A 14,357-nucleotide genomic window follows, 5' to 3' on the forward strand; every position below is an offset into this window, starting at 1 on the left:
ACATTCTTGCCTAAAGCACTGAGTGAGTCAAGACTTCCACTGGTGCCCATTTAAAAAAGAGAAGGAAAAAAGCGCATGACACCACTATTTCTTATATATCTTTTGCCTTTGGTCCATACTCCTCTCTGATCCCTCAATCATAAATCTGTCAGCTAACTCGGCCTCCGTTCTCCTCTCCCTATAACCTCTTTTCTCTTCACACACGCATCTCTTCGCTCCTTCCCATTATCTTCCTCTGAGGCCGAGTGAGAGAAAAGGACAGAGAGAAGTGTCTAAGGAGAAGGGGACCGGTGAAAATAAAGTGGATCGGAGAGGCCGAGACCAAGATGAGAAAGAGGAAGAGAAATGAAAGAAGCTTTGGGTTTCATAAGGTTACAGACAGAAGGAGAAAGATTAATTTCAAGGTGTGCTGAGGAACGAGACAGATGGAGAAGTAAAGCAAGAAATGTAATGACTCACGGCAGAGGGAGAGCAGAACGAGGGATCGCAGCAGGAGGGATGGAGTGGAGGAGAGGAGGAGAGATCGCTGGCCTCGTCTCATTGTGTATTGAGGCTCGGTAGCTGATCAATGAGGCCTCTGTGGTTGATGACTGCACAATTCAGCACACGCTACACAGCTGAAACCGCAGCAAAATTACTACACTAAACACCAGTGCTCTTTAAGTGCAGGGTTAACTAAATCACTTTAGCGGCTGCATTTTAATCCTCAAGCAACTAATATCACATGCGATAACAACCAACCGAAGGCGGCTAATTAAAACAATCCTCCACATTCAAGAGTAAAAAGAAAATCCTATCGTGTGGCAATTTCCACACTTAACTTTGCCGTCGAACCACTTATTAGCACTCAAAGACTAAGCTCAAATATTGCAAACACTAATGGAGTAGCCACTTTTAAATAATATCATACTTGTTATGCATAAGGCTGTTGTGTTTATATCTGAAACGGTAGCCGACTAACCACATCACAGATTTGAATCCTACAAAAGCTTTCGCTTATAAAATTCTTGTTTTTCTCCTAACACCTGGTCTGGTTTTGTGAGTTTTTTTTCTCTTTCGTGGTGAGGCAGAGCCTGCTAAGATTCACTTCGTCATAACGCAAACAGACCCTGGCTCTCTGAAACAATCATAAATCAATGCGCTATCTAGTCTGCCAACTGTTTTCACCAGATTTGAAATGAGTATTTAAACTGTAAGAAGTTAAACTACCTCATTTGCGCGACTTTAGAAAGGGCTGCATGCAACAATGGAAGTACAGGTAGGCGATTAATTATGTGTTTTGCGTCGTATAACCAAATCTATAACCAGTCTGAAATGGAATTGAAGTTGAGATTGGATACTGCACATCTATGTATGAAATATTAAAAGGTTCTGCTCTAAAACACTGAAAACCATGTACAGTAGGAACTTGCAGGAATGGCTCAGAAGTCCAGAACGATCCCTAACAAAGAGCTATGTGTTATTTCACCATGTGCGCAGGTGTCTTAAAGCCCAGAACAGCCGATCATACTAGTGTTCTAAGAACATCGGCACAGCCGGGATCCTTACTAACACACACAGTGATTGGCAGGGCTGATATTCACTGTGTGGGAGCACAACTTCAGATCTGTGCCTCAGGTAACTGCCTGATTCCATTCGATTTTCCCCAAAGTCGTCACAACTTCCCTACTTCCACCAAGGTTGATTCAAAGTTAATCCATCTCTCCTTTCCTTTCTTCCTTCTCTCTCTTTCTTGAGCTGTCCATCGGTGGAAGGTCCTCTAATTCTTGCTAGTATTGTTTATTTTCTTTCTCGTCTTCTACTCGTAGTCCAAAACTCCTTGAGTAATCTGCTTGCTGTTGGTATAACCTCTCTTGAAACTGCACAGACACAATTTGGGAGAGAACCCTCGAATATATACTTGAGTGTGTGCGTGCTGGCAGATGCATATCCCACATATCGTTATTTTGGTAAAGGGCAGGGGAGGGTAAGAGTCCATAATAGCACTCATTCAGAAAGCAAAACAATCAGTCAGTCAGTGAGCTTCGTCTTTCAGTCTCACTTCTACAGTTGGTTGTGTTTTGCTAAAGCTCTCTGGGTCTTCAGCTTCTTTCTGATCAGTCTTTATCTGTCTGGCACACAGAGCGTGTTCACAAGGTCACGAGGGAATGTTCTAAATGAATGCGTTTTGTTTTGCTGTACATTCTGTACTATACTAAGCTGTGTGCGCATAAATGTGTGTATTCATGTGTGAACAGTATCCAGTGTGTGCATAGGGGACTAAGGGAGAGGATAGCAAGATTGTATGAATGTGGACAGACTAGTCAATTATTTGATTGATTCAAAGGAATTCAATCAAGGTTCTGCATAAAAAAAAGTCCATCATCCATCCATATATACATCTACCTGTCAATCTACCTACCTACCCATCCATTCATCATCCTATCTATTCGTCTACCCATCTATCCGCCTAACCATCCATCCATCATCTACCCATCTATTCGACTACCTACCAATCCACCCCATCCATCCATTTACCTATCTACAGTGGATAGAAAAGATCATTTATAATAAAATAATCACATTTTGTTGCTTTGCAGCCTGAAATGAAGACGGACACAGTTTTTGTTTTATCCGGCTGTATTTACTCAGTGCAAATTATAACATCCAAGTGAAAGATTTAACACCAACATGTCAGAAAAAAAAAAAACTGAAACACCGAGTTGGAAAAAGGATCACCCCCTTGTGTCAGTATTTTGTTGAACCACCTTTTGCTATTTATTTATTCAGTTATTTACACTGTTAAAGAGTTGGATTCTCAACTTTCACTATGGCCAAAGTTTCAAAAAAATTACTTGGACGTATGACGGAGTATTTCTGTGCCATATACACTCCTTCTGGGTTCAAATAAGTTTCGGAAAGTTTTTTCAAGCATGGCTCTTCATGACATCATGAAGGGGAGAATTCCTTGTATGGAATTCCCCACTGTACCTATCCCCCTACTTATCTACCTACATATCCACCAATCCATCCATCTACCTATCTATCCATCCATCCATATAAACATCCACCTGATCTACCTACCTATCTATCCACCTGTCCATCCTACATACCCATCCTACATACCCACCTAGTGGTTTAACAACCACTACGGTATGCTGTATAAATACATGTGTGTGTGTGTGTGTGTGTGTGTGTGTGTGTGTGTGTGTGTGTGTGTGTGTGTGTGTGTGTGTGTGTGTGTGTGTGTGTGTGTGTGTGTGTGTGTGTGTGTGTGTGTGTGTGTGTGTGTGTGTGTGTGTGTGTGTGTGTGTGTGTGTGTGTGTGTGTGTGTGTGTGTGTGTGTGTGTGTGTGTGTGTGTGTGTGTGTGTGTGTGTGTGTGTGTGTGTGTGTGTGTGTGTGTGTGTGTGTGTGTGTGTGTGTGTGTGTGTGTGTGTGTGTGTGTGTGTGTGTGTGTGTGTGTGTGTGTGTGTGTGTGTGTGTGTGTGTGTGTGTGTGTGTGTGTGTGTGTGTGTGTGTGTGTGTGTGTGTGTGTGTGTGTGTGTGTGTGTGTGTGTGTGTGTGTGTGTGTGTGTGTGTGTGTGTGTGTGTGTGTGTGTGTGTGTGTGTGTGTGTGTGTGTGTGTGTGTGTGTGTGTGTGTGTGTGTGTGTGTGTGTGTGTGTGTGTGTGTGTGTGTGTGTGTGTGTGTGTGTGTGTGTGTGTGTGTGTGTGTGTGTGTGTGTGTGTGTGTGTGTGTGTGTGTGTGTGTGTGTGTGTGTGTGTGTGTGTGTGTGTGTGTGTGTGTGTGTGTGTGTGTGTGTGTGTGTGTGTGTGTGTGTGTGTGTGTGTGTGTGTGTGTGTGTGTGTGTGTGTGTGTGTGTGTGTGTGTGTGTGTGTGTGTGTGTTGGTAACATTAACACACCAACTAGTTGACTACTTTTCTGGATGACTCCTGACTACGTCTCTACACAGCCACGTCCATCTGTGTAAAAAATTGTTACTTTTGTTTAGGCACAGATGTCATTTAACTTCATCTTCTCACTCTTATTATGCTTTATTACTGCTGATGCAGCTGTGTGTGTATTCATTACAGTTGTGTGCAGCACGAGTCCACTTTCCTGTTCCTCTATCCTCATTTGCATCCCAATCATTTCATTTTTCATTGGCATCACACCAGACCCAGTGTTGCCAAAACACTTAAGGGACATGACTTAACAGTTGCATGAGGGTAATGTTAAAAACTCATGCATGCCTCATACACACTCTGCGGCTCGTGATACCATAGACATTAAGGCTCTTAAAAGTTAATCCAGCACCAACGGTTCAGTCCAGGAAAGCCCGAGGCTGCAGGTGGGTTTGTGGGTGTCCGTGGGTGCAGGAATCCTGGTGCATCAGCAGAAAAGGTGCAGGGCATTTTTGATGCACTGATCCTATGTTCTGCTTATCACAGATTAAATTTATGTTTTGTCCTTCAGGCTATATAATAATGCATGTGGGTGGGGGAGTAGTGAATTTAAGTCTCTTGGAGGAGAAGAAGGGTGTAGAGTAAGAGCGAGAGAGAGCGAAACGAGTGCGCATGGCCATCAGTTTGTGTGTGGAAGACTTTCTTGGCACTCTTTCTCTCTCTCTTTCCTTCTGAGTCTTGTTGTTTGTTAGTGCCAGGCTTTTATGCCAAGCCGGCAGCCATTACTCAATCAGACAGCTTCCTGTGAGCTCTTCTCATTAAAACCTCACACGAACTCAAAACCTATGAGCACAATTATCAACCTTTATACAAACACACACACAAACCCGGAGGCGCACGCACACAGTTGACTCACAACGAAAATATAGACTAAACAGAAATCCAAGTCCTGCCGAAGTCTCAATTTGTGGGACGCTATTAAGGCACTTGGAGATTAACTAACCCCAGTCACCCCTACACACAGGCCATTTACAGCACTGAACAGCTAAAATACCCCTCTTAGAGCAACAGCACTGTAACACTCGGTCTGAACTGAACGCTCCGAATCATTTCCATTATAATGAAGCTGTCAACACTGAAGCTTTTACTAAAAATAAAAATAAATCTGCTGCACTACAGAGCTGCTCCAGTCAAATTATTAACCGTTTGCCAGAAATAAAATTCATTTTCTTAAAAATATCACGTGAATGTGATTGTTCTGCTATGAATTGTATTACTAATGAATGTTCTGACCATTGTATCAACTTAAACTTGATCTTTATGTTCTCAGATTCTTTTAAAACAGAAAAAAAGATTATACTTATCAGATTATATTTTTTATAATTCAACTTTTAAATATATTTTAATATATTTCGTAAGTTTTAAAGTTCTTAGCTTTCAGTCTTCAGTGTCACATGATCCTTCTGAAAACTTTAAATTATTAAAAAAAATAACTTAAAAAATATATATAATATGCTAATCTGGTGCTCAAGTAATTGGTGCACTTCTGCACAAAAACACAAATCAGTGAATAGTTTCTGTTTAAATTTCCCGAATGAACTGATTCACTAAAATGAATCGGACTTATTTTCATTTGATCATTGCCTCAGCCCAGTAGGCTGTAAACCTGCATGTGAGATACAGTGTGACAAATATGATGTAGCTGTTTTGCCACGCTACAAATGCTACATATCCCCTAGTAGCTTGTTACTAAAAAAGCAACATTATTAATATGATAAATTGCTCATGATATTCCTCATTTGTAAGTTTGTTCGGATAAAACATCTGGTAAATGATTAAATGTACTCGAAATATAAGATACTCTACCATGCAATGTCAAAATCCCCACCAATTCTAAAACTGAGAAAAATAGCTTTTTGATTGAAATATGATTGATTTGATCAATATTCAATTGATATTTAATATCAGTTGTCACATTTTAACATTTGTGCATTTGCCTTTGCACTGCAGTACGGTCAGGTTAGAATTGCTACTTTCAGCTAGTAAGTACACACTCCTGCAGAGAGACAAACACACTTGAATAAAGTTGGTCAACAGGAAGCGTGTTCTCGCAGGTTCCGAGAGAGCCGCCGTGTCCTGTTTCTCACCAGGATCAGAGCCTGTTGAGCAGCACTGCATGTTGTTTATCAAAAGGAACAGGAGAACGAGAACGTGATCACCAAACTGTTTTCTTCATCCATTCTCGTCTCGTCCCCATTCCACCAGTTATCTATCAGCCCACAAAGGAACTTTTTTTCTCTATATGATAACATAACCTTCCTTTTCGGTTCCTCTCTGAAAAGTGCCCTTTAGTGTCTCTTTATCAACAGTGTTTCTCTCTCTGTCTATCTCCCTCTCTGTTCACTGCCTTAGACTGTCGCTCTGTCCCTTTCTTTCTAAATAACTCTGTTTTTTTTCCTTCTGTGCCAGTGACCTTACAGCGAGGCTTTGAACCTTGCTCATTCTTCCTCCCTCTCCATCATTCTCTCATTCTCTCCCTCGCACACTCTCTTTCTCTCTCTCTAGAGGAAAATCACACACTCATCAGTTTTCCCCGCTTGGCTCTTGATGAGCAAAGTCACAAGGAGAATATTAATGGACTTCAGCAACCAATTAACACCTAACTCACATAACAACCTTTTATACAAGCCAGCATGCTGGGAAAAGAAGGAGAGAAGGCAACAGAGAGAGTGCGAAATGAAGAGGAAGCCGTTTAATTTGACATTTATGCTGTGAGGATGAAGATGACGGAGGTGTCTGGGAGAGAAAAGCGAAAGACGGAGCACATGATCGTGTTAAAACGAGACCAAGGAGTGGGACGAGGAATCATGGGAAGAAACTGTAATTAATCAAGAGTTGTGCTTCTAGACCTATCCAGACTGTTGAGATTATTAGAGTGATTAAAACGAGTTCATTATTCAACTTGCATAATTAAATTCCAATTCCAATTAAATTAGGAAGAAAAATAATTGAAAGGGATCTTATTGCTATTGTGAATGTGCACTATGAATCTAAAATGAGTGATCCAGTCAGTAATAGGGTCATATGTTAAGGAGAGGCACTCCAAAAAACTTTTTACAGTATTTTTAAATAAATAAATAAGCACATCAATCAATCAGTCAATCAATCACTTCAGGATTAATCAAGACTAAAGTTTTACATCTGTATCCTGGTCATCTGGTATATTTTGCACTATTACCCACAGTCAAATGCATGCAGACAAAACTAGGCCGAATAGCCATTATAAATATAAAACAAACTATTTATTAGATGTATATCATCCAGAATAAATATACAGGATGTGAATGTTCTGTTTGTCTTGTGTGCTGAATCTAATATCTTTTTTTGGGGGTTCTGAAATCCATATATAACAGCAAATGCGCATCAGTAACATCCTCTCTGACCCAATACAAATCACAGCAAATCAAATTACAAAAACAAAATATAAATGGCCTTGGAATACTGAAAGAATAAAACCCAACCATGATACAAGTTATAATGTCATTGGGCTTCAAAACAAGATTATGAAATGGCAGAATATGTCGTCACTGTCAGAGACACTGAATACAGATTCACTTAATACATCCTCACTGTCAAAGACGTATGACACAGATGCAGAATATCCCCACATTCTCAGAGATACAGAAATAGAGACATTACTGTAAGAATAAGGTATCCGTAGATACACGGTATTGAATTAAAGATGGGTTTCAGACAGGCACTGAGCTTTTTTAATATATTGGTTGACTCTCTTTGATTTGTTTGCATCAGAGGTAACTATGGCTGTGTATCAATACAGATTACCTGATTCAATTTGATTTGATTAAATATGAATAAGATTTAACTGGGTATTTTTCAGTTATAATGTCCATTTTGTTGTACAGTATGTCCATAATGACCTTCATGTTTCAGACTGTTTTATAGTGCCCATATTATGCTCATTTACAAGTTCATAATTTTATTTTTGGGGTCTCCTAGAATACATTTCACCTCTTTCACCTTGTGACGAGAGGGGCGGGGCCGAGAGACGTGGGAACGGAGCGAGGCCGGTGGAGTAAATGCTAATGCGCGACACCTGTGCCACTCACTGGTCTCAAGTCCCACGAAGGAGCTTTCGCGCTATTTTGTGTTTATTTTACCGGCGAACATTCAAACAAAACTTTAATAATAAAATAAACACAAAATAGCGCGACAGCCCCTCGCGGACGACTGTCGCGCACAAACAGAACCAAAACACAAAATAAAGTCCAGGCCTGGTCCACTCTCATCCAACACTGTCGTCACTCCTCCTTTTATCCTTCCGGATCTCCTCCGTGGGACTCAAGACCGGTGAGTGGCACAGGTGTCGCGCATTAGCATTTACTCCACAGGCCTTGCTCCATTCCCACGGCTCTCGGCCCCACCCCACTCGTCTACAAGAAACATTCTGTTATTCCCTGAAAAGCCCAAGTCTGATCTGACTGCAGCTGACCTAGTCTGTTGTGATTGCTTCAACACATAGAGAACGTGTCAGAAATGTAAATTCCTTACCATAATCAGGTTTTCAGCTATGAACAATATACAGTAATAATGTCTGTTCATACAATGTTTTTTGCCTTCACAGTGAAAAAGCATAGTCTCCTGGACATCACGAAATCACTTATTAAGTTGTTCTTTGAAGGCGGACCAATGCAGCCAGTGGGCGGGCATTATGCAAACATGTAACATGGTGACGTAACCAAGTCACAGAAATAATGGCAGGACTACAAACGAGGCGTTTCAGGCAAGTGTTTTCTGTTTGGAGAGATTAGCTCTCTTTGGTGTGCTTTGTAACTGCAGATCATTTACATGCACAAACAAGGGTTGGATACGATTGAATACCTCTTCTATAATCAGCAGAAGACAGAAATTAATAGTGGTTTGGAACAACTTGAGCATGAGTAAATATTGACAGAATTTTCATTCTTATAGGTGAACTATCCCTTTAGAGGTGTTACTGGCCATTATTTTGGGGTACATACTGTTTTTATTGAATCACACTCAATACATACTGCAAACTTAAATTCACAACTGCTGGTAAAATGTTTTGGTTTTTTTTGCACCGTGACATTTAAGATTCAGCAGGTGTGCTCACTGCTGATGAAAAACGGTGCTGGAACCTTCCAATTTGATACATTATGAAAATATACATTTAAAAACAAAACAACACAACTATACAGTTGAGTGAGTTTTGTGTAATTGGTACAACTTTCACACCCTAAGACTAGTTAGCAGAAAATTTATCTTGCTTGATTTTAAGAATCAATATTGGGAACACTAGAATAAATATCAATATTCTTACCCAGTCCTTGTGATAACCATGCATTGTGTTACAATTTCAACCAATCCTGCTTTCTAAATGAGTCTGGAACCTCGCAACATCATTAGATTTTGCCATATTAGATTTGGCACATTACTGGTACAAAATATACGCCAGTAATGTGCTTTTTACAAAATCACACTCACACTCAAATCACTCACATATTTTTGTGTGTCCAGCATTACAATTCCAGCATGTCCAGCACATCTAAATCCATTAAACAACGGACCAAAACAATCCATTTTCCCCCCTAAATCTCAAAACACTACCCATACTCAATTATTTGTATCATGTCAGTGAGATGTGATATAATATTTATGACTAATATTCATCTAATCATTGCTGTTTCTTTGTCAAAAATTGGGTTACATAACCATCACTTCATTGATTTGCCAACAGTGTGAGCAGTCACGGCCACAGACTGAGAACTGAATTAAACTGAATTATGGGAAACAGTCTCAGGGGATAGTTTCATTGAAAGAGGAACATTTCCAAAAACAAATACCTGAACAAAGGTAGGCCGAGACACAAAATAAATTTGGGTGATGTTGGGACAGTGGGACAGGGCGTACAACACCAAGTGCATCATTAGCAATAACTGAGAGCTACAGCCGCTGAAACGGACTGAAAAATAAGTCTGGAGCTAAAGTACACATCTTAAACAGTCCAACAGGCCGTCTGTCGACTGAGAGGAACAAGTGAGGAAATGAGAGTTGAGGGAAAATGAAATAATTAGAAGGCCTACCTGCGGCGTTCATTGAAATATGCAAATCCATTTAATTTTGCTTTGATTTGCTCTGCTGCTCCCATTTCTAACTCGCCCTCTCTCTCTCTCTCCTGTCATCGTCTTTATGTCTCCGGCTCTTCTCTCATTCACACCAGCCATATTAAACTTGTATTAATATACTGTAGGTATGTCAGTTCAATTACCGTAGTTCTGTACTGCCCATGGGCACAGACGGTGTGTGTGTGTGTGTGTGTGTGTCTGTGTGTGTGTGAGTGTGTGTGTGTGTGAGAGAGAGAGAGAGACAGAAAGTGGGTGATAAGATGTTTATGAAAATTTTTATGCCTGAATCATTGTTTTAAAAAGCTCAAACGTGAGAGTTATAATCAGTCTCTCAGTGTGCATTCAGGTGAAACATATTTGGTAATGAAAATAGATGAGATTGTGTGTGTTTGTGTGAACTGTATGTGTGAGAGCGAGGCGAAGGGAGAGAGAGACGGATGTCTATAGATTACAGATCAAGAGAGCAAACGCTCAAAAAGGAAGCGGTCTTCCCTAAAGGTGCAGCGTGTAATTTCCATAGCACCAAACATAATCACAAAAATTAATGTTATCAAACAGATTTACTCTTCCTTGCGCTTCTGGTTGGACAACCAATTGTCCTGAACACTATGATGCCTCTAAAGGCAACTAGCTCTTTTAAATGTAAGAAGTGTTACGATTTTTTTTATTGTGTATGAGTGGGTCCGTCTCTATATGTGAAATTAGTTATCCAGATTTAGGTTAATTGACATATTTAAAGATGCTGAAATATATTAATGTTTTGGAACGCATAACATGGAAAGCATTTCCTCATATATTAATGAGGAAAAAAGCATACAAGTTTAAAAGTAGCTGTATCATATATCTGTTGTATAAACACTACCATTCAGAAGTACTTGAGGTCAGGGATGTTTTTGAAAGAAGTGTCTCATGCTCACCAAGGCTAAAGGCTGACCCCAAACTTTTGAATAGTAATGTATAGTTCGCTTAGTGCAATTATGTGTGCAACTGCTCTACATAATGCTAAGATATATCTGGTCACGCTTTTCAAATGAACATCTCTCTCACACCAATAACGTTAAACCTGAGTAACAGAAATCGCAGTTAGACAGAAGTTGAACTATTGGGGACACATTTGTCAGGCTGACAATATCCCAAGAGATGAGAACTCTTCAGAGCAATGATGCACACAAAGCACAAGGTGACATTCAACCACATATTTAAAGACAGAGACGTGATCTATGCCAACATCACATAACACATAACTCAAAAGAACACCACCAATGCAAATAACACCGTAAACAGTAAAACAATTGGTAATAAAGCAGTAAATGAGCACTGGCAACCGCAGCCTTCAGAACCGCATACATCACAACAGACCTGTACATTTGTGCAGTTTATTATACAGTTAATTGATGAACAAATATAGTCTCATAAAAGCTAAGGAAATCGCATTTACGGCACAGAAAAGACTGAAGATTTCTGACCTCGCACATTAAACTGTGCCAAAATGTAATTACATGTCACACACACACAAAACTAAACTCTTCCAAATCCAGCTTTTTTTTTTTATTTCATCAGCCACGTTTCCTCTTCTCCTATTTCAATCCCATCTTCCCTTCATCATTATGAGGAAGTGGACAGTTTCTGGGCAAGGTGACCTCAGCATACAGGTGCTCTTTGATAAATAATGCACTCGTATTTTTTACTACAGAGCTTCATGTCAAACTCAAGCTGTTGCTATCAGATAGTCAGCAGCCAAGAACACAGAACATCTTGGCTGTTCGAAAGCATTATTATCTCCCACCTACACACACACACACTCACACACACACTACATCTCCCCTTCTGCGCTAGCTACTATCCCTACGTTTTGTCTGTGTGCATCTCTTTGCACAAAAGACTTCTATTTTTGTGTCTGTGTTTGTGTGTATTAATCACAGGGCTCATTAGCTTGCTTCTACATATAGAGCTCCAAACTATTACTACACACACTAATGAAGACTTTAAATTCTTTGTCCCATTTGACAAAAAAATGTTTTTCTGTATATAAAATGTGCACATTTAAACTCACAAACACATTATTTTTAGATACTTTCATTACGTTTTTATTATTAGTTTAGCACACACATGCATTTCTATGCACGTACACACACTCACAGATTCAAACAAGCTCCTAGCTGTAGGTGTGGCATCCATCTCTTTGTTTAATGTGTTAAATTGTGCCGTAATTATAGTTATTACACCTCTTCTACTAGCATAAGCCAGGCAGGCAAATCTTTGCTCTCGCTCTCTCTCTCTCTCTCCTCTCATTTGTCTGCTCTTTTCTCTCTCCCTCTTTCTCTCCTTTCTTCATGCACAGCTGGGCACTGGCTGCATCAATCACAGCCTGTAATGTCATTCAGCATAAAGCACACAGTCACCAAGCAACTGCCTATCAGCAGGCGCACACGCCTCTGTGCTCCGGCCACACACCAGCACTCTCGGCCAATCAGGTGAGTCGATCCCCTGAGTCGTTCCACAGTGATCAGAAAATACAAGAGCTCTAGGCATAATCTACAACACATTTCATTCCTTATTCTTTTTTTTTTTTTTTGCTTATTTCTTCCAAGTATACAGAGAGGAGTGTCCTTGGGGACACTCAAGCTTGGTGTCACTTTTTAGTCCAGTGGATATTTCTCAGGGTAGGTTTAGTTTTGAAGGTCAGTGTCTGTGTATAGGCACATACATTAACATCTTGGCTGCAAAATAGCTGTTGAACATTTCCAACAACATCGTCCAGGAATCCAGGTCATTGAACATGCATTGGACTTTTGTGGCAACATGATCTAATTCCAGGACATGTTGTCACACTGCACTGTAAAAAAAAGCAACTACATATTTTCCAGTTGACAGGACCTTTTGAGTAGTAAATAATAATATATGTGAATTACACGAAACTACTTAAAAACCCATGTTAGATCAACAGAATTCCCCCACATGCTGACCCAACTAGTCAAACACAGCAGTCTGAACAAAGAATTTCATATTGAGCAATACAGCTGAAAGGATTTTTGAGTTACCAACATGCATTGCAGAATGAATAAATTATGCGGTTACTGTTACAAGATTATCGTTTGCTGTTTGCTGACTCTTTGTACAACCTTTTAAAACTATAGCCCAGATATATTTTCTGTGTAAGATGATGGATTCTTCAGAAACAACAATGCACTTTTCACACATTAAGCATTCTATAAAACTAAGCATATGCCACTAAAATATTAATTTATTGTGTTACTAACAAATTTGATGAAAAAAAAAATCTGCAGTTGATTTAAATTTTTTGGCTGAATGAGGCATTTTGCATTTAGTGAACAAACAAATTCAAATTGACAAAAAGTAGTTTTACTAAGACAATTATTAAGACAACAGTTGAGACAAGGTAAAAATCTGAATGCATCATATTTCCTTGAATTTTTTACTTTTCTCAACAATTCCTTTTATAAAGTGTGCATTGGGTAAGAATACAAAAAAAAAAGTTTTTTCCAACAAAAATTGCAGTTAATAACTATAATTAATGTCAAACTGATGATTATTAAAATACTGGGGATGCACTAATAATTATTGTTATGGACGATAACAATAACCTGATAATTATTTGAAGTAGATGCTCAAAACCATCATACAAAACCTAGAGAAAACACACTTATAAGCACTTATGACAAATTCCCTGTGTGACAACTAGCCCCAGTCTCTCACTATATAAGTTTATCCAGTTCTCCTCCTCTGCTTCCGGTTTATTCCATCACCCCATCCCTCCCCCCTCTATCTCTCTCCATCTCCTCGCTGTCATTAATATGGCTGAGGTGTCAGGCAGTGGCAATGTTGAGCAGCTGAGTTCAGGCAGAGGACAGCGAAAGAAAAATAGAAAGACAGCAGCTGGTATGAGGTGACAAGGTAGAAACACACTCAAATGCACATGCTCACCCACACCAACTTTTTATCTCATGACCCAAATAGATAAATATATATAGATTTCCTGAACAGCAGACAGTGAGCAGAGCCACACAGAAATTTTGAATTATGCGTCAGGCTTCACATCAGCACCTTTACAGGACCTCATATATCTACGACAAAGAGCACCAGGGGCAGAGAAATCACAGCAGGATGTGAAATACGCTCGCTCGTCTCTGTGCACAATCAATACTGCTTTACACACACTCTCAAGCTCAGACTGGGGCCCTCAGGAGCCCAGAACTATGACCACTGTTATTGCTGAACCCAGCAACCGATTGTCAATGAAAACTCATATGAAGCTACAGTAATGATACCGAACTCCAGAGAGAGAGAGAGGTGGATATGAGGGGGAGG

At 39.8% G+C, this 14,357-nt stretch overlaps 1 protein-coding gene across 3 annotated transcripts in view; it reads right to left on the bottom strand.

Annotated features, from left to right (window-relative positions):
* LOC107657657 (cell adhesion molecule 4-like) overlaps positions 1 to 14,357 on the bottom strand; it is a 159,489-nt gene that overhangs the window by 52,228 nt on the left and 92,904 nt on the right. The window contains exon 1 of one of the 3 annotated variants that reach the window (XM_016445816.1): positions 460 to 1,874. The exons of 1 other annotated variant lie outside the window; for it this stretch is intronic. In XM_016445816.1, the coding sequence (XP_016301302.1) occupies positions 460 to 541 (82 nt within the window). In that variant the 5' untranslated portion in view covers positions 542 to 1,874. Of the gene's footprint in view, positions 1 to 459; positions 1,875 to 14,357 lie in introns of those variants that run through there. One more of the 3 variants, XM_016445819.1, reaches the window with a different exon arrangement.

The sequence above is a fragment of the Sinocyclocheilus anshuiensis genome, unplaced genomic scaffold, assembly GCF_001515605.1.
Source record: "Sinocyclocheilus anshuiensis isolate Anshui unplaced genomic scaffold, SAMN03320099.WGS_v1.1 scaffold43, whole genome shotgun sequence".
NCBI lineage: Eukaryota > Metazoa > Chordata > Actinopteri > Cypriniformes > Cyprinidae > Sinocyclocheilus > Sinocyclocheilus anshuiensis.